The 23,900-nt window shown below is 40.5% G+C and overlaps 1 protein-coding gene across 1 annotated transcript in view; it reads left to right on the plus strand.

The window, feature by feature from the left end:
- Positions 1-23,900, plus strand: part of znf407 (zinc finger protein 407) — a 173,622-nt gene that overhangs the window by 51,396 nt on the left and 98,326 nt on the right. Inside the window, exon 5 of the mRNA XM_017409871.2 lies at positions 23,214-23,288. Coding sequence (XP_017265360.1) covers positions 23,214-23,288 — 75 coding nt within the window. The remainder of the gene's footprint in view (positions 1-23,213; positions 23,289-23,900) is intronic.

The raw sequence follows: 23,900 nt of genomic DNA on the forward strand, positions 1-23,900 counted from the left end.
CTTGAGCTTCTCTGCTGTTGACATCTTGAGCTTTATTATTGCATAAGTGACGTTTCAGCAGCAGATTTCTTTGAATTTATTTTGAATCTTTTCAATTTTTGTTCCCCGATTGGGTGGAGACCATAACATCCCAGACAGGAACAGTGTGTTATAATCCAGACTTGTGCGTTTTTTTAGGTGTTTCAATTTGAAATGAAGTCCTCACAACTGAGTTAAGTTCTTAACTGATTCCTGTTATTTTTAAATGTGTGTTTCTTGTTTTTATGACAGCCAAACAAACTTCATGTAGACCACGGGGAACGCTTTCTTTTTGCGGGGATGCTTTCCCTTCAAGTGACTATTCTTTCGGGAGTTGTGCTTAACAAAATCTGTGCATGACTGTTAGTTATATGCTGGTAAGACGTGACCTCAGCTGTCAGCACAAGTCAAACAGCCCTCAGGATGAATAGAAATTGTTTTGCGTATTCGGAAATATGTTTTACATATTTTTTTTAGATCACGTTTTATTTATTTTTTTCTCTTTTCTCATATTGTGATACATCTTACAGGAATGTATGTATTGTGTTTGTGTGTGTGTGTTAGCATTTAAAGTATATGCTGTTATTTTATAAGTCAAAGTAGATGATGGTCATCAGAGTTTAGAGTTTTTATTAGACTAGACGTGAAAAGGTCATTTTAGTCTAACAGCTGTTGTCAGTATATAATACACATGGCAGCAATTTGGTTTGCTTATCTTAAAGAGAAAAAAAAAGGAGCATAATTTTCTGTTCAAGCTCCCTTTCTCTCTCTCTCTCTTTTTAAATCATCATGGTACCAAGTGTTCATTTTTATGTCTGCTTCAATGGCATCTGCTTCGCTTTAGAGGAGAGCTGAGCGATTCACAGTGACGGATGTGGTCGACTCATTACGCAGGGCTAATTTACTTTAAGTTTGGCCGCATTTGTAATACCTCTGTCACGGGAGAACATTACCGTTGCTATGGCATGCTGTTGTTTTGTTTTGGACAATAAGAGATCCAAAGATGAGAATAAGGCATGATGAGTAATGCTCTTTGACAGACAGGGCCTGTTGTTGTGGATGGAGCTGGCAGAGTCTGAGACTGCTGTGTGTTTCTGTGCGCTGGTGTGTGAGACCTTAAGTTAGTTACTGAAAGGAGAAATGGAAGACGGTCTCTCTGCTGTGTTTCTGGCTTTTGATTGTTTTCAGTCACTCTCAGAGAGCTGTTTAGTGGCAGCTCTTAAAACCTCGTGAGCAGCTTTTTGGATTTTTGTGGATTAAAATGCTTCGAGTAAATGTGGTTTGTCTTTGATTTTAGTTTATTTTTTTATTTAATCAAAAAGTTTAGGTTTTGCATAGCCTCATTTCAAAGGTCACAAATTATCATCTTTCCCAGGGATTTTTTGTTTCATATAACATAGGGGTTTTCTCACCTTTCAGACACTTTCTTTAGTCTTATTATGTGCTTTGAACAGCAGGGGAACAGTTCAGTCCTTATAACCATTTGAGGCACTGCTGTGGCCGTTTGCAATCCTTAGAATCAAGTTTGTTTTGTTTGGGATTTTTTTTCTAGCTCCTGCTTCAGAGAAGGCACTTTCTTAGCTCAATAAGGCCTCCTCAGTGATGTAAGGAAATGTGATTGGTTCATACATAAGCATAAATGGATTTGCAGAGCAAACTGAACACTCCTCATTTTTTGTTGTGAAATGCAATTTCAAAACTATTTACAGCTCTGAGCAAAACTTTTTACATGTTACAATTTACATCTGTCTCTACCTGTCGAGGTGTAACATTTTCTTTAGGGTGTGGTACTTCTTATTTCGTGGTACAGCATAATAATAATAAGTCTGGTTGTTTTAGTCAAGCTTATGCTAAAATATATTTTCCCCAACTATATTTAAAATATCTGTTAAAGACTAACATTTATAATACATCTGTGTACCTTAACTAGAGTCTCTTAGCCAATCTGGAAAAGCTCTGGTTGAGATTTAATCTGAGTTTTCTTCAACAGAGTCTCTCTTTGCCTCTCTCCCATAAAGCTCAGACTGGTGAAGAATCTGGGCAGCAGTGGTTGTAACTCAGTCTCTTCCATCTGACCTGCTGATGTTGGAGCTCCTTCAGAGCTCACAGGTGTCTTGGTGGTCTCTCTCTCTATTCTCCTTCTTACACTCAGTTTGTGAGGACGGTCTGCTCTTGGTAGATTTACACGTCCCGTACTCCTTCCATTTCTTGATGGTGGATTTAACAGAACTCCTGGAGATGTTTAGGGCCTTAGAAATCCTTCTGACCCCTCCATCCCCTGATTTGTACTTCTAAATAATCCTTTCTCTGAGTTGAATTAGGACAGTTAATAAAGAGGGTGAATATTTGTGCTGCCACTTATTATACATGACCTATTTTATTTGTAATACTCTGTAGAAATTTGATTTCACTTTAATCTTGAAGATGTTTTTTGTAAAGAAGGCCAATTTATATTGACCACAATTGATTTAGGACAGCAATAAAAGCAATAAAACATCCAAGGAGGGTAAATACTTTTTATAGGCACTAAATTCGTACATAACCATTCTGCTGCACTGAGTGAAGACTTGTCACTAAATCTTATTTTTCCATAACAATATATGAAATGCAGCACTTAGATCTGGTTCACAAAGCTCGTAAAAAGGGAAAAAGCTGATTGACTTTCAACTTTTACATTTGAATCCCTGTAATTAAAGACCAACTTTCTAAATATCAAAAGAAATCGCACGAGGAGGTAGGATCTTTTTCTTATCAGTTTTGCTTTAACGTCCCTTTTGGTTAAAAGTCGGTCTTTCTAATAGCCCACAGTGTAGGCTACAGTTGAATCATTAGTTTGGAATAGGTCTCCTCTCAGCAACTGTTTTGCTCACTTTAACTAATCAAAATGAGAAAATCTTTTATTTTTTGTTTTTTGTTTTTTTTAAACTGGAAAAAAAAAACAACCCTCCAGCTTCCTACGACCCTACAGATGTTGAAGGATTGTTTATCTGCTCAACACATGCCAGTTGCTGCTAAAAAACCACACACCTCTGTCTAATTAGAGATGGGAATCACTGTCATCTGTCTCATAATGAGGAATCATGACGGCGTTTTATTTCTCTTTAGTGCCATTTGATATTTTACTGTGTCTACAAATGAGCAGCGCAGTAGTTTTCATATTTGAAGGTATTGTTGTAAACAGGGTCATTTCCTTTTTTTTTTAACTCTCACTGTCAATTACACAGCAGCAGCATGGAAACAGTGAGGCGGAGTGCCGGCTGGCTGACTTGGTGTCTGACTGGCTTGTCTCTCGGAAGCCTCTGAAACATGATTTACATTGAGAGCATGTTGTAGCGAACCCTATCCCACGGTATGCATATTTTCCCATTGTTTGTGACAGTTGGTTGTACCTGTGCCGGGAGGGGGGAGAGCACCAAGTAGGCATCCGACTTTGCATTTCAGTCGGCTGAGCTGAGGGTCAGGAGCACATCTGGTTTACCGGGAGCTTTGCGCACGGTGTGTCACTTCTGTGTTTCACATGCAGTAACTCGCACACAAACACACACACACAGTCACACTCGCGCCTTGCTCGCACACACATTCACGAGCCTCACTTGTTGCTGTGCACCAGGCGCGGCGCACGAACAGCAAGCCCGGCACACTGACGCACTCCTACACAAACAAACAAACACACCTGCTGCTCCTGGCAAGTCGCTCTGACAATCAGCCGAAGGAGGGAAGGCAAACAAAACAAACAGTTTAATTTACATGACAGTAGCCCCGCTGTACATTAGCATGCCGTGGCAATGATAGAGTGAAGCTCTGCTGGAAACGGTAAGTAATGAAAAGTGATGGTCCTATTTGCGGCATACTGTAAGTACAGGAACGGAAAGCTCAAACAGTCAGAGCTAATAATGTGCTCTGGGCTGCACGTCTCCCACAAAGTTCTTTTGCTGTGTTGTTTAAAAAAAAAAAACTTACTTACTCTCCCTGTCCTTTCCAAAGTAACCAATTTTTCAGCAACATCATAATAAATGTAAGCAATTTGTTGTGGCGAAGAATTCAAGATGTGTACAAGTGTTAGGTGAAGAGAGGGTGGTGTTTTTTCTTCTTCTTCTTTTTTTAACTAGACATTTTTTTCCTCTCTTACAAACTTTCTTCCTCGAGACAGAACATGAAGTGTTTATGCAGCAAATCTTGTGCAACTTCAAGTAGCAATTAACTTCATCAGCAACTAAGTAAACAAGTTTTTTGTGTGTGTGAGCTTTTTTTTATTTTAACACTCATAATGTGTTAGTTTACTGAAAGAGCTGTAGTTTTATCACCCCAGCACCATTAAAGGTGGGCAATCATGTAATTACCTGTACCTTTATGTGTGTGTGTTTGTTTGCCCATTAGCAAAATATGTCATGAACCACTGGACGGATTTTATCTGTTGGATGTACGTCTACAACTGTTTAACTTATAATGTCAACCCAATTTAAAACAGCTACCACAGCTAATTGATCTTAGCAAACACAAAAACGGCTGTAATTCAGTCAGTTTTGCAGATATTGATCTAAGATCTGGAGTGGTTGAAGCTGAGAGGCATCCTCTTCTCATATTTTGAATGCTAACAGATCGCACAAAGTATTAGTTTTAAACTTTGGCCTGTAAGGCAGGCAGGCAGGCGATGTGCACTCTTTCAAGCAATGCTACTTTTAAAAGCATTTTTTTCTGAAAACGTGTCTTAAAGTGTGTGTGCTTTTGCTCAGGTTGATAGAAGACCTGCACAGTATATTGAAAATTTGTCAATATCGCAGCCCCAATTGGGGTTAAATTTGGTTTGTTAGAGTGCAAATGTACATTTGTTTTCTGTGGATGATAGCACACACTCATCGTGTCATGTGTTTGTAATAATGCTGTTTATGTGTGTAATTTTGTGCTTGTATGTGTGTGTGTTCTGGCTCCAGTGGTCTGCTCCTCATGTAAAGAGATAGCATCTTTCCACAACAGATCAATACGGGAATATTTCTAGATTCGCCGCTTCTGTCTCTAATTTAACCAGTTGTGTGTGCGTGCACGTGCACGCGCACAATATGAGGAAAACTCAGACTGACAGGCTTCCTTGTGTCCTGCTGGTTAGGTTCAGCTTTGCTGCAATTATCAAATCTATTGGCACATTATCAGACAGAGAGGGACGTGCAGAGCCATATTTTGTTTTGCCGCTGCAGTGAGACTGCATGGGTAAGAGATGTGCTTCCTGTTTGTGTGTCAATCCAAGTAACAGCCATACTACACCTTATATAAAATATAGGCAGAACTACATTGTCCTCTCTAGACTCATGCACTCACTGTATAATCATGTGGATTCACTCTGTCTTGCACATACATCCTCCACCACCCCCACTTTTCACCTGGCTTCGTGTTTACTTGCTGTAAATTGTCCTAAAGGGACACAGTCGAAGATTATTTATGTTGCCAGATATGATTAGATCTCATGTATTTTCACACAACGAAGACACGTTTGGTTGTTTTGTTTTTTGCACGAGACTCCTTAAGGTAGAAGCCGGTCGTCATTAACACCAGAACAAACAGCACGCTCCCCACTTATTGAAATACAGCTTCATGCTTCCTCCGTCTGACTGCTGTGGCGGCTGATGGCAGCACCCTGGCAACTGAAGACACCCCACTCAGAGGGAATGGGAAAATATTTATCTAAGGATGTATAATGTGTCTGCAGAGGGGCAGCGTGTCAAAAAGTATGGAATGGACTCGGGCATTCTCTGGTAAATTAAAGTCCTGACTGACAGCTCGACTGAGCTCCTCCTGAACTGGATCTACTTAGGCTGTCCTTTACAGCATTTTTTTGCAAACTATTGGCAGCGCATTTGCAGAAGAAGATCTTTAAGTGAGGGAATACTCAAATCAAATATTTGATAGATATATATATGAGGTAAATAAAATAAATTTTCATTGCATTATTAAGTTCTTGGGTTTGTCATGGAGGTACATGTAATTATTTTTTCTCTTGCTGAATAATCTGTTGTTTTCTTCATGAAAGGTTTTTGACTAGCTACAGATATTTTTTTGTTGTTTGTAAATCACTTTTTGTATCCCTCAGTGTACAACTTAATACTCAAACCAAGCAAATGTTTGACAATTTTGCTTAGAAATGTAGGCCCTAATTAAAAACTTAATACACACCTATCCCTGCATTTTGCACGTTCTTTTCCTTTTTACAAAAAATATTGCGTTTTATTTAAAAAATTAAATAAAATGTTCTATTTAGACTGAGGCTTGTGCCTTGTGGACATCACTATTTTCAGTCAGACCAACAAACAGATGCAACTTCTTGAGTTAAACTGGTGGACAAAGTTAACAAAAGGTCAAACAGGAACTACCAGACAGATAAAAACTGTCTGATGGCTCAAGTTTGTCTTTGTGCACAATGTGCAACAGGTATCTGTAGGAAACTAATTCTCTTATTTTACTGCTTATGAAAGGAAGTAAAGCCACTTTTACATTTCCAACATGGAGAGCATACTGTACCAAAGGTGTGATGAACTTGCCTGTCTTTAATTTGATTTAGCTTGAAAAAAAAAGTTTCCAGGAGAACAATAGCAAAAGGTTTTGGATAGTCAGAGAACAAGCTGTTGGATTTGAACTGAACAAACACATAGTTTTAGTTCTCCTTCACTGCTATGCAGAAATGGGAGCCGGCTGCTACAAGCACCCCGGCCTCTCATTTTTCAGCAGAAGTAGCTATTAATTGTTATGGAAACACACAAAAAATTATGGATTATATTGCAAATAAATAAACAAATAAATGATAACCTAACAAATATTTTATTTTTGCCATTCTTGTGCACACAAATATGAATGCACTAGTACACTCATAACTGTGTGTGTTTGGTGGGGTGGAGGGTGGGGTCAGGCCTTTTCTGTTGATGCAACTGGGGCGCTCTGATGAGAAAGGGTTGGGGATCACTGTTGTATTTGGGAGATACGTTTGGAATGACCGTCAGCTACCACCACACCCAATTTTAGCTCAATATCTGTAAAATTGAATGAGTTACAATTATTTTTGTGTTTGTTATGGTCAATTGGTTGTGGTGGCCATTTTATTTCGAGTTGACCTCAAAGGTTAATTGGTCACAGATGTACGTCCAATGATTACTTTCTGAGAGCTTCATTCATCCAGTGGTTAATGTGATATTTTGCTGACATGATAGATAAACGCACACACTCAGTCACAAAACTTTACTGTCCAACTTTTGGCAGCGGGTGATTAAAAATAATGTTTGCCAAAGTCTGTTGTGGGCTAGATAGCTAATCAGTCAAACAACATTTGAGCATGTTGACTTTGCAACTTTGGAGCCAATTGATGGAGTTTTGGCTTCTTGAAGATATTTTACCATTTTGTAGTGGAAATATTTTAACCACTACTTTGAAGTAAGAACAAAGGAGTAGGGTAGGTGTAGGATTAGCACAAGGAAATTGGATTTAATTCAAACCTATGTTTGAACTCTCCCAACGTCTATTTTTAAATACACAATCAAACTGGGTGGTTGTGTTTGTGTTGTTTAGTGATTAAACTGTTTAGTGTATCCTCTCCTCTGCACTGTGAATAGGGTGGGACATCTTTCACTATGATACTCCACGGAGTAACACTTCCGGTGGTACACGTGTTTACTTCCCCATCAGTTCATTTCTGATATGTTTGACCTGTTTGTGTTTTACTCACGAGACTATTCAGACCTGTTAGTTTAGTCTGGACACATGCTCCTTCCGTCTCTCAGAGGTCAAACTTTCATGCTTAGAGGTTATTCTCCAGTTCAACACAGCCCAACTCACAGATTACTGTCAATAAAATTGATTTTTCTTCTCTTTTTGACTCATATTTTTCCTCTTTTTTTCCCCTCCGCTAGACACTTCTCCTCACTCCCTCACTCCATTCTCCTTTGCCAGTGTCCCTTTCTTTTCATCTCAAACCAGATAAGTCTGCTTCGACTGCCAAGAGCAACGAGTATCACTGCTCGCTTTTTTTTTTCCCCCTCCTGTTATGTTCTTCTCACAGTGCACTGAAGCCATGTCGCAATTTCTCAGGGAGTTTTGAAGCCTGGATGTCTCCTGTCGGGGCCCATCTCGTCTGAGCCGCAGCGCCGGCCCTATACGATCTGAACTGCGCTGCCTCGCTGCAGGTCAGCCTTCACGGCCGATTAGTGTCGAAGCGCCACTTTGGTCACAAGTTGTCGGGAGTGCTTATCGTGAAGATCAACAGCGATCAGTCTCGCTGCTTCACTCTCTCTCCCTCTCTGTCCAAGTCCTCTACATCTCCTCCTTCCTTTTTTCCCCTTTCTGTTGTCTGCCCTCTCCCCTTTTGGCATTACCTCCCTCCCCCACTTCATGTCTTTTTTTTTTCTCCACAAATCACCATATTTTCATCTCCATCTCATCATTGTCATTCCTCCTTTTCTCTTATCGTCCTCCATGTTGTGTGTCTGGCTGGATCCAACAAGCTCAAAATGCTTTGGCTTCTTTCTAGTCACTTGATTCTTAGTGAAAGCTCCATGAAGTCATTTAACATGCAGAGTATTTAACTTCTGTAGTGAGATAAAAAGAAGAAATAAAATATGCTAATTCAAGGTTTGTGTTTAAAAAAAGAAACATTGAAGCTTTTATGTTATAAGCTATGCTCAGGAGACAACTAATGTTTGTTTTATGGTGGTTTTGATTTGATAACAAGGAGTTTTTCTATGGAACTCCATATCATAAACACAGGTATTTAGCACCTTTTTCAGTGGAAATTAAGGGTGGAATCTATGAAAGCTGTGCAAAAGTAAAGGAATTTATATATTAGCAGGAAGTTAAACCACGTCCTGTAGTTGGTATTGTTTGTATTGTTTGTTGCGTTCAGCTAACAGTTTCATTTGTGCTTTCTTCCCACATTTAAACCTCCCATCCTTCTTTTTCGTGGCATCTCTGTGCGCCGTCAGGCCTCGTCTGTGGCGAGAGCGGAGACGAGTCATGTTTGGCCTGTCAGTACGGCTGCTAGTGTCAGTGTCTGGAGCTGCTGGTTCCTCTGACAGCACTGGAGGGGCTGCTGGTCCTAGCAGAGTGCAACCATCACCCTGTGACACGCTCAGTGTCACCGATCCCCTCCGTCTGGCGACATGGCGTCCCCTCCTCCCTCGTTCTCGTCTTCACCCAGTGGCCCCCCCCAAGCTGGTGGCCTTTTCACTGCCAGACTGCAGTCAGTCACTTCAGTCAGTCACTAAGTACTCCACTGAGGTCTCTTTAGTAGGAGCTGACCTACATGTATTTCTAAAAGCCGATATTGTTGATTTTTGGGGGGGTTGACTTTTTCTTTATTTACCTTGTTTGTGAAGGTTTAAAAGACCTGAACAAATTAATATTTTTCATAATTTTTGCAAAATGTTCTTCAGAGCATTGGGCAACATCTTTGCAAATGATAGATAGATAGATAGATAGATAGATAGATAGATAGATAGATAGATAGATAGATAGATAGATAGATAGATAGATAGATAGATAGATATTCAGTCTCTGCACAGCAGAAACTAAATATGTGTGTGATTTAATCTGGCCTTGGCGAGTGTGCAGCAGTGACAAATGGATGCTCACTATGAAACCCTCTCATCCAAGAGACAGTATTAGTTTTTGCTTTAATTACCAGCAGCAGTAATGTTTCCTATCCATAACTGTCGGACTGCTAGAACGCAGCTTGGCAGAGGGGTGAGGGCCTTGTCTTTTCTCTCAGTGGGCCTCCTGTCTCTTTGCCCATCTTCCTCCTTCTCCCCACCCCTGCGCCCCCTCTAGCACTCCCCTCCTGCCCCCTCTGTGCCTGCCGCATCTTTCATTTCAATATTTCAATATTTATGCCTCATCTGAAAAGTTCAAAGTCACAGTAAGGAGGCATAACTTTCTCCCGCCTCCCTGCTGACAGCGCAGGACCCTGCCTGGTGGACAGGAGAGGGGAGGTGGGTGACGGCTTGTTTCCCCTCCCTCCCTCCCTCTGGTCACTCGTGACAGAAAGGCTGATCTTGAGGAGCTAAATGCTAATATAGAAAGGTAGAAAGTAATCAATAGGACGATAGTTACACCTAAAAATTCTAGTTTACCATTTTTAAACTCATTCTCCTGAAATTGTGGATGCTGGTCAAATCGTACCCCCACTTTGTACTTAGCAGTTGTTATTTCATGCCCCAACCATTACTGTTTTGTCCACAGCAATTGACATTTTGTACAAATTAAGTGTGAAAAGGTTACTATTTTACACCCACACTCTTACCATATGCACATATTTTTGCATGCATATGGTCCTGCATGCACCAACTTCACTTTAGACACATTGTTAAAACAAAAAAACGTAGTTTCTATGACAATGTGAAAAGCCAGACATTTTCCAAAGTGTGTGCCAGTACAATAAATAATCTACTTTGGAGAACACGGAATGGCTAAGACGCAATATATATAATCTGCACATGCGAGGCACAGTCTCTATTCAGAAAACTTTTAGACCTACAGTCCAAATGCCCAGATATTACAATGTCAGTATTATCAATAATAATAATAATAATAATAACATGGTTCAGACCTGCTTATCTTTATTTCAAAGGTGTACTCCAGTAGGTAAAATCAAAATGTGGGGGCAGCTGCCGATGTGGAAATGAAGTGGTCAGAGGTGGGTATGAAGAGACTTGCGGCAGATGGTTTCTTTTTATACAAAAAGTAGTTGCAAAGGTACAATTTAATGGAGGTTCAGCTTTATCTGGAGCCAAAATTGCAAAAAAAAAGTAAAAAAGTTATGCATGAACTATACATTTCTTTGACATTAACGGATTTTTGCTTTCTTTTGTTTTCAAACTCATTTCTGTTAGATTGAGTGAAGTTTTTAGGTTAGCAGTTCTTTATGACCAAATCTTTTCTCAAACATGAGATTTCCTCATAAAAAACAAACTGAAACCACATCAAGTCTGTGCAGTTTTACCTGTACAAAACAATAAAGCCAGCATTTGTCTAAAAGAAGTTTGGACACTGTTCATTAATTTTAAGTAGCTCTGCATGTAGCATCCTAAAGGTCATGGGGCAGCACTCCGTTTCCAAGTGTGCTCTTGTTTTTCACCTCCGAGCCCATGTGAGCATGAGTCTGTTTATTTTAATTTTTTTTCCTGTAGGATTTACTGACCATCTCCTTAAAAGTCCACCGCCAATTTTAATAAATAAAGTGTCTGACAAGGCTGTCCTTTGCCATAAAGCTCTCTGACAGCTGCCGTCTGGTAATAAATTAGCCTAATTACGGCGTCCCTGAGTTTAGATCACAACGTCACGTACTCAGCCTGTCGCTCTAATAGCCATTACAGCCACTGCACACCACTCCCCTCCTGTTAATGTAAAGTTGTAAAAGGAAAAAATAAAAAAAAGCCTTACCCAAAAAAAAAAAAGGAGAAGGAAAAGGTCGTCGTCATTTGCATGCAAGCCTTCATTAGAATATGCGAATATGCTAAGGACCAGTGCTGGCGCTTTGCATGTGCAGGTGATGAATGGCCGGCACGTCGCAGAATCGGCCGAGACGGAGGCTTTGTCACCCTCATCTACATAGCGTACTTTATTTACTTATTTATTTATTTATTCATTTACTTCTTGAGTGCTTGCTCTCAGTGATACATCTTACATCTGTAGATGGTGACTAAGAAGGACCTTTCCAAATTTACCCATCTTCTCCTCCCACACACACTCACACACATCAATAAGAAAATGACTGAATTAGAACTTTTTAAACAGTTTTCAGTGCTTGTAAAGTAGCATTTCTTTACAAATTTATATATATTTTAAGAACGTACTCAAAGCGATAAGAAACACAGGAAGTAGTTATTGAGCTGTGATCCAACCTGTGGAGTATCAGAGAGCATCAGCGATGGGATTTTAAGCGTAGCCTCACAGGATGTTTTTGCCAGGGGGGGGAATTTGGAAGTTGACCGGTAAGGTTTCAAAGAGAAATCCATCTCTTCACTCTTCTCTGCTGTCAGGGCAGCAGATGGTTGGTGTCGAGATTATGGCAGCAATTGCCAAAGAGAGACATCTTTACACATACTTTGAGAAGTCTACTTAGAGGCATGATGGCTTTGAGTAGGAGGCATTAGAAACTATAACAACACTTAAACAGTGCACTGTGTAAACCATAAAATTGTGCTCTTATTTAATATACAGAGAGTTTTAAACCATTTAAGACAGGTAATATCAAAACAAAACGAGCATTCCTTGAGGGAGCACTTACTGCCTGTTTTTTTGCATGCCAGTGTTTTCAACAAAGGTCTCAAGTGATGTGTTAGCACTCAGAGATTATGTTAGGGAAAACTCTCAGCTACCACCACACTATATTTTAACCTCTGCTTGATTAACTGTGGCAGCCAGTAGATCAATTTATGCTGAAAATGACAGAGTTACAGCTGTTTTGATCTAATCTCGAAAACAACTTTTTGCTCATTTTCAAGTGATATTGTGAGTTTTTGTGTAATCTATTAGTGATCAGACTATGGGTTGTGAATGACTCTCAGCTACTATCACACCAGATTCTAGCTTAATATATGTAAAAGTTGACAGAGTTGTAGCCATTTTTGTATTTGCCATGGCTGATAGTTATGGTGGCTGTCTCGACTTTAAAGGTTCATCAGTTGTAAAGGTAAGCCCAATGACAACATCCTGACAGTTTTATTTATTCATTGATTAGTGAGATATTTTGCTAACAGACAGACAAACAAACGCACACATAGAGGCCATTACATAATCATCCAATGCCGTAATAAGATGGGTGATAATGAGCGTCAGACACACATATTTTTCAAGTCTTCCAACTAGAAAAGATGAAATGTGACACTGTCAGTTCAACTTTTCAAACCCAGAAAACGTGAACTTCAGGCAGTATTTCCTCACCATCAACAGTTCTGTTTTTTTTAGCCTAACAAGTCATTCTTTTTCCTGGGATGGCTGAATATTAGATCAGAGCTGTAGTAGTTTATTTTGCTCCTCTGGAGTGTGACCTTAGCTGCCCTTCGCAAAGGCGGGAAGATAATGAGAGTGGTAGCCGGCCGACAGACAGGCCTGACATCCCAGCTGCGCCCTTCACTCAGCTGGCTGAGGAAAAACGTCAATACGGAGGCCTTATGTTTTATGGATTATCTGCTTTAGCAAAACTATGGTGGGGAGAAATACAACTCTCGCTTGTCATGTTGCTCCAGTTCTTTTTAATGTGCGAGTGCGCTTACCAAAACAACACCGATTGAAATTAGAGGCTGTCTTCTTTTGTTTGTTTTCCTCAGCTCCTGCTTTTTCACCGTCTGATTCTCGGCATCTTCGGATCACTCAAGTTTGAACGCGCCAACCTGGCTGTCTTTGATTTCGCCACAAAAAAAAGAAGAAAAATGTTTCCTTTCCTTTTTTTTTGTAAATCAGTAGTTTAAAGTTTTAACCATACATCGATGATAACACAGCGTGATGGGTCTGCTGCAAGTAAAGTTGTTGTACATCTTCAGCTTTGGGATCTTTATGTATTTTAGTTTACATTATTAATTTTCATTTCCTTCTCTATTTCCCTCTGTTCTTATTCAACCAGTCTTTCTTCGCAGTCTTTTTTATACATTTAATTTGTTCTCAGAGGACAGGCGGATAGATTATGTAGTAAACAGACTGAATAAATCATGTTTCTTTTTTGTTGTGTTGGGCGGTATCAGGGGCTACTGTTGGTTTTAAACCCCGGGAGGCACAGGGGGAAGCTTGCTGCTGTAAACGGGCCCAAGTGCAGCCGTGTTACATGCAGTTTAATCTGCCCACTGGGGGCCAGAGAGGAAAAGAAAGGTCAGGAGGGGGGGTGGGGACAGGCTCATCAAGGCTCCTGGTTCAAAACTGGGTTTTAGAGTGAAAACCATTTTGAAACTCCACAGTTTTGTTTTCACGCAGACAGCCTAAACATAACCTTTGGAAAACTATGATGTCATAGACTCACCTCTAATCTGACCTACGACCTCCAGCATGACAGATATAACAGTAATGACAGATTACATGCTTGCATTTGAGTTGCAGACAACAGTTGCTCAACTTCAGCAAAACCTTCATATGCTGTATTACTTCAATGAACGATAACATTGCCTTAAATAGAGCCAAACACCCTTATTTATACACCAAATAATCTACAACCAAACTGGTTTTTATCACTTTATTGAACTTTCAACAACACCAATGCAGATGTTGCAGAAAAGGATGAATAATATACATCAAGTATACATTAAAAAACGGGAAATCGAAATACTTTTAAAACCTGGGCTGAGTAAAAAAGGGGATTGTGGCCTCTTGTAACAACTCCAATCTTCAAAATAGCAGTTTAAACAAATGCTTTTATTTAAACCTTTACATCAATGTCAGTTTTTCAGTTTTAAGATGGTTTTAGGTGTGTTAGCTCTTCATTCCTTTCTTCAAGCTGAGGCCATTCAAAGAGCTATCTACAACAGGTAAGATATTAATTTGTCATAACTTAAATGAAGAATATAAAATATCCCTTTAATAAAGCTTCTTGAATGAACCGACGATGTTGTTCAGCTTCATCCATTGATCCCAACAAACTGTTTTAAATGTGTTTTACACAGCTGAGAATCCTTGGATGGTAGAAACACATCTTTTAAACCATAAATGATTAAATGTTTTGCTGTTTAAAATTACCACCAACCGTTAGCCCCCGGGAGCAGTTCTTATGTGTAGTTCTGTCTTTCAGTCCAAACATAAACACATGCTTTCAGAAATCGGCATCAACTCCCTCTGGTAGCGGCTGTGTTCTGCAGTCTTAGAAATGTTATCCGGTTTTTGAAAATCTTATTTAGCCTTATAGCATTGAAACTACACAGAATATACACAAAAGCTCTTTTTTTTTATTATTATTATTTTTCACTCCCCACCCTTCACCTCTTCTCCCAGCTTGCACCACACACACCTGAAGAAACTGAGCGAACATAAGGAAACCTGCATTACAAATTACTGCACATCATAGAAATTGTGCAGCAAGCTTTTTAAAATACCAGCGCTGCCAGTGAGGCGCTTTGTAATTTATCCCTTCACGGCTGTTAGCCGCGCAGCGCAACGGTGATTTATTTGGTTTAAGAGAAGTTTTGTTTAGAGAGATAATGAGCAGGACTTCTCTTTAATGATTTAACACGGCGCGGTGGAAAAGAGGGGAGGGGAGGGGGAGCACATATATTTTTCATATCTTTAACTGCACTGCAGAGAGGAAGAGAAGGAATGAAAGAGGAGAAAGATGCATTAGCAATAGAAGCTAACAGCCTTTAACTCCCAGCATTTTTGATTCATTTTGTTTTGTTGCGTTAAATGACTTTTTCACCCCCTTGTAACGCAGCATAATTTCAACACGTTACGCATTTCATTGAAAAGGTTTCTCAGGACATGCTCCGTCTTCACAGCGGAGGGAGCGTTTCATCTCTCTTCTTTCTTTCGTTCGTTCTTTCTTTCTCTTTTTTCTAATCTATAAAAGTAGATCATGTTTGTGCTGATGCCACACAATATGCCAGCTTTTGAAAATCTATTTTGAAAAGTGCTTTAGCTGCTTTTGTAACTGTCTCGTACTTTTTCCACACCTCTCTTTTCATCTTGACACAAAATACAATAATATTCTTTCTTGTTCAGCATTTTTCCAAGTTTCTCCCCTCGCTTAGGATTTAAATCCCAAATTAAAGCAGTTAATTAGAAAATATAATGAAGCTGAGCAGCATAATATGCAAACAGTGCTATGACGCTCAGAGCCGGGAGCTTCGTAAAAGCTGAAACTGCCATTGGCGCATAACGATGATGATATCAATAATAGATTACTTCATCAATCGCTGTTCTCTTGAAGATGGAAATGCGCTCTTGGGAAGGGACTGGTTTTTTTTTTTTTTTTTCATTATTATGATTTTTCCTCTTTCTCCCTTCCTTCCTGTAGCTTGGAAATGTGTGTTTCATATCACATTAGGGTGTGCTCTGCATAAGTGCAGGTGGAACTTGCTCCCTCTAAATGATCCTTTAATGGAACAGTGTGCACTGGAGCCGGGAACTCTATGGGGCGCTGCCACCGTCGATGAGAACTTTGCCTCAATCAATCCGTCAAGCCCCATCACCTGCCTCAGCAGATGATCCAAAAACCCCTTTGGAGAGGCAAAGTGAGCTTTTTATGTACATCCGCCAAGACTAAAAGGTCGCACGCGCACACACACACACACACACGAGCGGCAACATCACAAGTGAGAGGTGTCTGTTTCACTGAGAGCTTTGACGTTGATCAGTCGTCAGAGAACCACTTTACCTCCCTTTTATTTTTATCAGGATCATCTCAGAATAGATCGAGTGCTTGCTTTGCGCTGGCTCAGGCCGCAAAAACGGAATCAATTTGGAGGTTTTTTTTATTTATTTTCCTCCCAATATCTGTTACATTAGGGGATGTTTCCATAAGTGGATCTCTCTTGAGTCCAAGCAGTATTGACGTGAAGTCGCTTCTTGCTTCAGTCAAACTAAATGACAGCACAGCAAACTGCATCGGCCTCTGCTTTTCACCCTGGTTTACTTTTGCTTTGGCTTATCTAAAACCTCCATCATATTTCATGTTCCTTTATTTCTCCTTTTTTATCTCTTGTGGGTTCTCTTCCTCCCATCAACTTCTCTCTGCATCACATTTGCAAATTTGACATGAAATTTACTGTAGTTTGCCCCATCTGCTGCCGTAGTCTCGCTCGCAGAACATTCATTAAACTAAGCCTGTAAACTCAGCAGAATCCCTCCTTGCCGTCAGTCATTGTTCTTGATGTGTGCCCGTCTGTCTCTCTGTCAGAAAAGCAGCCTCTCTGTCTGTCAATAAATGTCTCATCTTTTGACTTTTTTGCTGCTGTCTGTTTGTCTGTCTGTTCATCTGTCTGTCTGACATGTCTGCAGCTGTCTCAGCGCTCCAGGGTTGCCGTCAGCCAAGTGTTGGCTTCTGTTCTTCTGTCAATTCACCTGCTCGTCATAGTTTCCCAGATTAGACGTGTCAACTTACCTTCAGCTTTTTTGTTTTCTTCAGGACAAGTTTATAAAAAAATAAACAAGGAAGCAACACATCACGTTTACTCTGAAGAGTGAATTAGTTGCGACACTGTGAAATGTTCTCTCTCATTTTGTGGATCTCCCTCTTCTGGGTTAAATATAGAATGAGGGTTCATTGTAGCATGTAGCATTTCTACTGCAACAACAGAGAATTGTCAAGTTACTTGTAAAGGAGCTTTTACAAACTTACATTGTTCTAAAGTTCCATATATATTCTAAGTATGGAGTTATAGCACTGTGGAGATGTGCTTATGGATGGGATGAAAAGATGGACAGAAATAGGGAGAGGAAGTGAAGGGAGGTATGGCCCAAAGGACGTAGAAATAGGGATGCGAGCAGGAGTGTCAGGAGATGGATGGGGAGAGGCTCCGTCGAGATGAGTGGTAGGAGAAGCAGAAGATGGAAGTGAAGGGAGATGAAGGAATCTGAGATGGCAGACGAGATGGAGGTGGGAGTATGCAGAGGGGAGCTACCTGCTGCTGATGGCAGTCAGAGTCAGTGAAGGATGTAGGGCGATCCAGCTGTGACATTAAAGCAGCAGGTGGGGGCCGTCATTAGGACTGGCACATGAGGCTAGATGAGCCCTCGCGCGCTCATTTCTTTGGGGCCCGGCGGACCACTGCAGAGTCTGTGTCTTCGTGTGTGCACTCATCCAAATAGAGCTGTCCCATAACTTTAGAGCTCGTACCCACCTCCCCTTTCATCTTCCCCCCATCCGAACTGCTCCTTCTCACCAGCATTCTTCAGCAGCTTCGACTGGCAAGGGTTGACCGGTTCCTGCATATGGTGGCTCTCATGTAATGGCTTTTCAGCTACTTTTAACACAGAACAATACAAAAGTTTGTTTGACTTTGTTCCAGTTTTAATTCTGTCTTTTTTCTTTCTTTTTATTTTTTGTCCTTATAATTTGTTTGCATTCAACAAGCAAAATGGATGTCCAGTTGCTTTGACAGCAAAAAGGAAAAAGGTCTACCATGTTATACTGAAAATGCTGCATAACCTCTGTCCGCTTGCTTTTTGTCTAATTATGGCCGCTCATAAAAATGTTTTGAGCACATAATTTTGATTTAAGTAAATCCATTTAATTTTCCTTGTGTGGAGTGTTTTTTTGGCTTGCACAGGATTTAACTCTGCCTCAACTGAACAGACATTCCTAATGAATGGTTGTTGGACTATACTGATCCCTGCAAGACAGTGTCATTAGTATCCAGCTGTTGTTGAGTTTGAAGTTGACACAGACACACCTTTGTTTGTGTAAATACTGTTTATCCTTGTTTAGGCCCCTTTCATACTGGAAGACAACCCCCATTGCACTCTCTATGACCTACATGACCTATTGGAACGTGACTAGATTGTGGCATATTTGAAAAACGTCTGCGGCCTCACCATGGACTATTTGCCATACCTGTAGCATGAGGCCAGTGTCACCAGAAAGGATTCAAATTCTGGATAAGAAGAATTTGTATTACAGTGTATCTTTGATGTGCACAGGCCCCACATCATGGACACACTGCCACCACCCAGGACACCAAAATGCTGCCACCATGATAAACCACCACAACCTTGCTATTGAAGTTTTCTGCATTTCTCAAAACCGCCATGGACTTATCATGTTCTATCACACACAATGCGGAGAACACTTGCATACTTCATACCCACTTGACAAGCATGCTAAAACGCTGCTACAGCCATCCACATTCTGGCAATTTTTTACGTCATAGTGGGGTCATCATCCAGTATTAACGGGCTTTAGTGATGAAAGTTTCCTGGCCTTGTCATTGTTTGGTTTGATGCTAACTGCCTCGCGCACGAGACCTTTGTAAGATCTTGGACTGATTCCAGAGTAAAGCCAAAAACTTGCAGCCAAAATGCAAACTTCAAAAACCAGCTGAAAGTAACTCTAAAAAGGTTGACAGGGTATGTTTGACCTGCCTTCCTCACAGCTGATGAGAACAGGCATGCATTATTTAGGGGTGTGGTGTTACGATTTGCCTAAGCCAACTCTTGCTTGAGGCCCTTTCTTAGATCTTCCATCCCTTTCGGACCAGTAGACGGGCCTATCCAGGAACGCCATTAGGCAAATGAAGTTGTTTGTATCAAATATTGACATGTTATCTCTTCATCGTCAGGCGACGGGAGGGAAGAAAAAGAGAAAGATTGTAACTGTGGGTAATTGAGCCGTGTCTCCCCTGCTTATCGGTAAAGCTCCGGCACGTCACGGACCTAACGAGCTGTGGCGCGCCGATTAGTCTGAGGGGAAAGTCGAACGTGAAACACCAGAGCCTCTTTTTTTTTTCTCTTTTCTTTTCTTTTCTGCAATGGATATTATGAGCATCCCTGGAGGGCAGAGGCACAGCCTTATTAGTTCAATTCATGAGGGGGAAGAGAATTGATATGGATGAATGGCATGTTAAAGTATCCCTTTGTTACAATAACCATCAAGGCTGATGGTTTGGGCTGATGATGCAGCCCAAGGCAGCAGGACGACAAGCTGAGGCCTTGACCTGGATGGCAGAGGATGCACACACACCATGGGCAGGGGGCTGATTACACACTGCCTTAAACAAATGGATTTGGCCCCTTAACATTTAGATATGGGATCTTTCTGTGTGTTAGTGTGTGTGTGTGTGTGTGTGTGTGTGTTTGCATGAGAGTGAGGGTACTTGTGGGTGTCTTTGTGAGGAAGTATAACAATTTGTCTGCATTTGTATCAGTATTTGTGTGTACGCTGCCTTGAGTGCATTTGATAATCACATAGTGAAGAACTAATTGACAATGTGTTATCAGCCTTTTCGTGCATAGTACGTTTTTATTTTTCCATTTATGCATGGTTATTTAGGGTTGTGCATGGTATTATTGTGCATGTCTGTGAATAATAAAACCCATTCCTGTTTGTGCATGTGTGTGTGTATAAATGCAGCCTGTGCCAGGTGCCTCCACAGGGCATTACCCATCTTGCACTGGTGCCACTCTGAGAATAATCCAGTAAAAAAGGGTGAGATGAGAATCTCACAACATGCCAGTTTGATTTGTACCCCTTGCTATCAAAGAATGCTAATTAAAATCATATTTTGCATATGTCTTGTCTTTCATGCGCATATGCAAATTGCCCCTGTTGCCTTTCAGCACTCTGTAATTAGGTTTATGAAGGACAGCTGTAATACATAATTAACAGAAATGTTTGCAAGCTCTTTTTTCTTCACGTCTAAACACGATGACTTAAACAAGCTTGCGTGAAGTGTTTCAAGGCTGTGCTTTTTCTCTCAAACGTATTGATTAATTCTTTTATGCCCCCCTTGCACCCTCTCAGAAATATCTTAATTATGCTGTTTGTTTATTTATAGATGATGGCGTTAGTCAAAGGCACTTTTAGTAGGCCAAAGAAGCTCAGCATTTTGATCTTGCTTGTCTTCCTCACTGCAATGTATGAGATTTAATCGCACGCTTGCTTGCAGTTTAACTCCAAGGCAACATTCTGGACGGGTGGATGGATTGAGTTCGAAAGGATTGAGAAAACCTGGAGTGATGATAATGAGGCAAAACAGTGGAACATGTTTGAATATTTGTGTGATGGTGTTAGTTAGAGTTGGCCTCAGGGGCCTCGATGATGGACGCGGCTTTGGGGCCATGATGAGATGGAGGACACTGTCGCTTGAGTTTGTGTGTGTCCAAATGTCAAAAGGGGTGTTGGTGTAAAGGGAGGCAACATAAATGGTGCAATAATTATGTTTTTGCTCCACAAAACACTGACTACTGAGTGAAAATGAAGGCTTCAAAAAGGCTCACACGGGTTTGCCGAAGAGAAAATACAATAACAGTCGACTTGGAAGAAGGAGAAACTTAAAAACATCCAGAAAAGAAGGAAAGGGAGGGGCAACACAGGGAAGGAACTGAGTTTGTGCAGCGACAGTGCCAACCGCATGCCTGTTGGTTCAAATCCCTAGCCTGCTTTCATGTTGCTCCATCCTTGGCTTTCAGATGTGGTCATTGTCTCTCAGTTGCACAATAATGGGAAGTGATGGGTGCTAAATGAAAAGGCCAGGGGATGAGAAAACTGGTGAAGCTGCTTGGATGTCAGAGTAGTTAGTCCTGTCATCCGTTCATTATGTTTTCAAAAGCTGTTTTAGAGACACGGTAAACTCAGGGCCTTCGACAAAGTCAGGATGTTGTGGTCACTGTCAAGCAATGGTACCCTGGTGTTTTTGACTGCGTGCGTGCCATTGCATGTACTGTAGATACATGTGCATTTAAATCCTTGCACATGTCTACATATTAGTCTAAGACAGCATGTGGTTCACTTTTTCTGTTGTTTAACTGAAATGGTGGCATTTAAGTAAATAAAATAACTTTTTGTCCAAATAAGGGTCACTTTTTCTAGTCTGTTAGGTAACTTAGGTTAAATTACAGTTGTTTTTCTTTGATGTTTTTATCACAACAGTACAGTAGCTTCAGAAAGTATTCAGACCCTCTTCAGCTTTTCCAAGTTTAAGTTGCAGTTCAACGCTAAATTTGTTTAAAATATATTTTTTTCATTATTCTACACTCACATTGACAAAGTGAAAACAGAATTGTATACAATTTTGTAGACTTAATAAAAAGAAAACAACTGAAATATTGTATCACATTTGCAGAAATATTCAGACTCTTTACTTAGTCCTGAACCGAAGCACTTGGCGACAGGTACAGCCTCGAGTCTTGCTTTGCACACCTGGAGTGAAAGACTTTCAGCCAATCTTCTTTACAGATTCTTTAAAACGCAGTCAGGTTGAATTAGGACCATCAGTGGACAGACATTTTTAGGCCTCTTCAGATGTTCAATAGGGTTTAGGTTAGGACTGGGCCGCTCTAATACGCTCACAGAGTTGTCCGTAAGCCACTCTTGTGTTGCCTTTGTTTTGTTCTTTGGGTCATTGAAACTGAACCATTGGCCAAGTTTGATGTTCTGAGCTCTGTGAATTGTATTTTGTTGACAATATTGTTTTATTTAGCATTTCATCAACTCTGATCAGTCTCTCTCTCCTTGCTTTTAAAAAACACCCCCATAGCATGATGCTGACACCACCATGCTTCACTAAAATATGGTGTTGGGCCAGATGGTAAACGGTACCTGGTTTCTTCCAGGTGTAATGTTTAGAATTTAAACCAAACCATTCAATCTTGGTTTTACCAAAACAGACAATCTTGTTCTTCACAGTCTAAGAGTCCTTCAAGCAGCTTTCAAGTGTTTTGCTCTGAGGAGAGACTTCCATCAAGCCACTCTGTCATAAAGCCCAGCTCAAGGGAGGCCTGCAGTCATCCTTCTGGAATTTAGTCTCATGTCTCCAGGGGACCTCCATTGCTCAGTCAGTGACCAATGGGCTTTTGGTCACCTTTCCCAATAAGGCTTTTTTCCCTCAACTGTTCAATATTGCCACTTGACCAGCTCTTGGAAGAGTCCTGGTTGTGCCAACCTTCTTTTGTTTAAAAATTATGGAGGCCACTCGGCTCTTGAGAACTTTCTGGGCAGCAAAAAAAGTACCTTTCCCCAGATCTGTGCCTTCCATCAATCCTGTCTCTGAACTCTACATACAGGCAGCCCCTTTGACCTCATGACTTGGTGTTAGCTCTGATCTGCAGCTAGAAGGCCTTCTGTAAAGAGTTGTGTGACCAAATAAATGTCGAATTAATATAATTTACCACAAGTGGACTTGAAGCAAGGTGTAGAAACATCTCAGCAGCAATGAAAAAAGAATGGGAGGCACCTTAGCAATATTTCAAGAAATATTTATATTTGCAAATGATCTTGCAAATGGTCGGGGGAAAAGGGTTGTGGGTCTGAATATTTTCTGAAGTCATCGAATGCTGTTTTGAAAGCTAAAAGTTACACAGGTTGCAAAAACTCAAAAACAATAATAATTTTTCTTTTTTTTCTGTCATTCAGACGTATGACTGTTAAGGGAATTGCTCTTGCTCTTAAGTTTATAATATTGGCCTTTGGCGGACAATAACATTTTCTGAGTGCTCTTATTGAAATCCTTTCACACCTGTATCTCCCTTTGATCAGCATATCAAAGTTTGCTGTTATTCCTTTGGTAACTCTGCTGTGTTTGTTTTTGTAGATGGGCCTTTGTGATGAAGAAACACCTGAATATCCACCTGCTGGGAAAACATGGGGTCGGACAGCGTAAAGAAAGGTAAATCAAACACATGCATCTGCCTTTGTTTATAAATCCTAATCTGGATCCTAAAGCAAGGTTTATTTTTGGTAGACTTTTATTAGTATTTAAAGGAAAACATAAAAGAGTTCCTGCATCTCTTTAAGTTTGATTTAGTAACACTTTTCTATATAAAGAGAGATGCCTATTTTAGAGTAATCTCTCGAAAAGGACTGACAAGGTTAATGTAATGCGTTCAATATTTTGAAGAATGAGTCCAACAAACTCTATGGAGGTCTGCAAGCTTTTAAGCCAAAATTCCCAGCTTTTAAGTTTCAAGCTAAATATATCTTGAGATCGTCTCTTTCCCTAATGAGTTAAATGGCTGTCTGCTGTCTGTCTCGCTCTCTTGCTTACATCACTTCTTTCTGTCAAACTTTATCTTGCACTCTCCCTCATCTTACTTTCTGCTCTCCCTCTTGAATTAGGGATGAATGATGTTTCTTGTACCATTTATGTCTGTGTATGTGAGTGCGTGTTTCTGTGAATGTGTTATGCCTCTCACTTGGCCCTGTCTATCAGACACAGAGCCCTGCTGTCAGTGTGTGTATGTGTGTGTTTGTGATGAGGAGATGAAGTTGTGAAGCACCC

This window comes from Kryptolebias marmoratus, linkage group LG16 (genome assembly GCF_001649575.2).
Source record: "Kryptolebias marmoratus isolate JLee-2015 linkage group LG16, ASM164957v2, whole genome shotgun sequence".
NCBI lineage: Eukaryota > Metazoa > Chordata > Actinopteri > Cyprinodontiformes > Rivulidae > Kryptolebias > Kryptolebias marmoratus.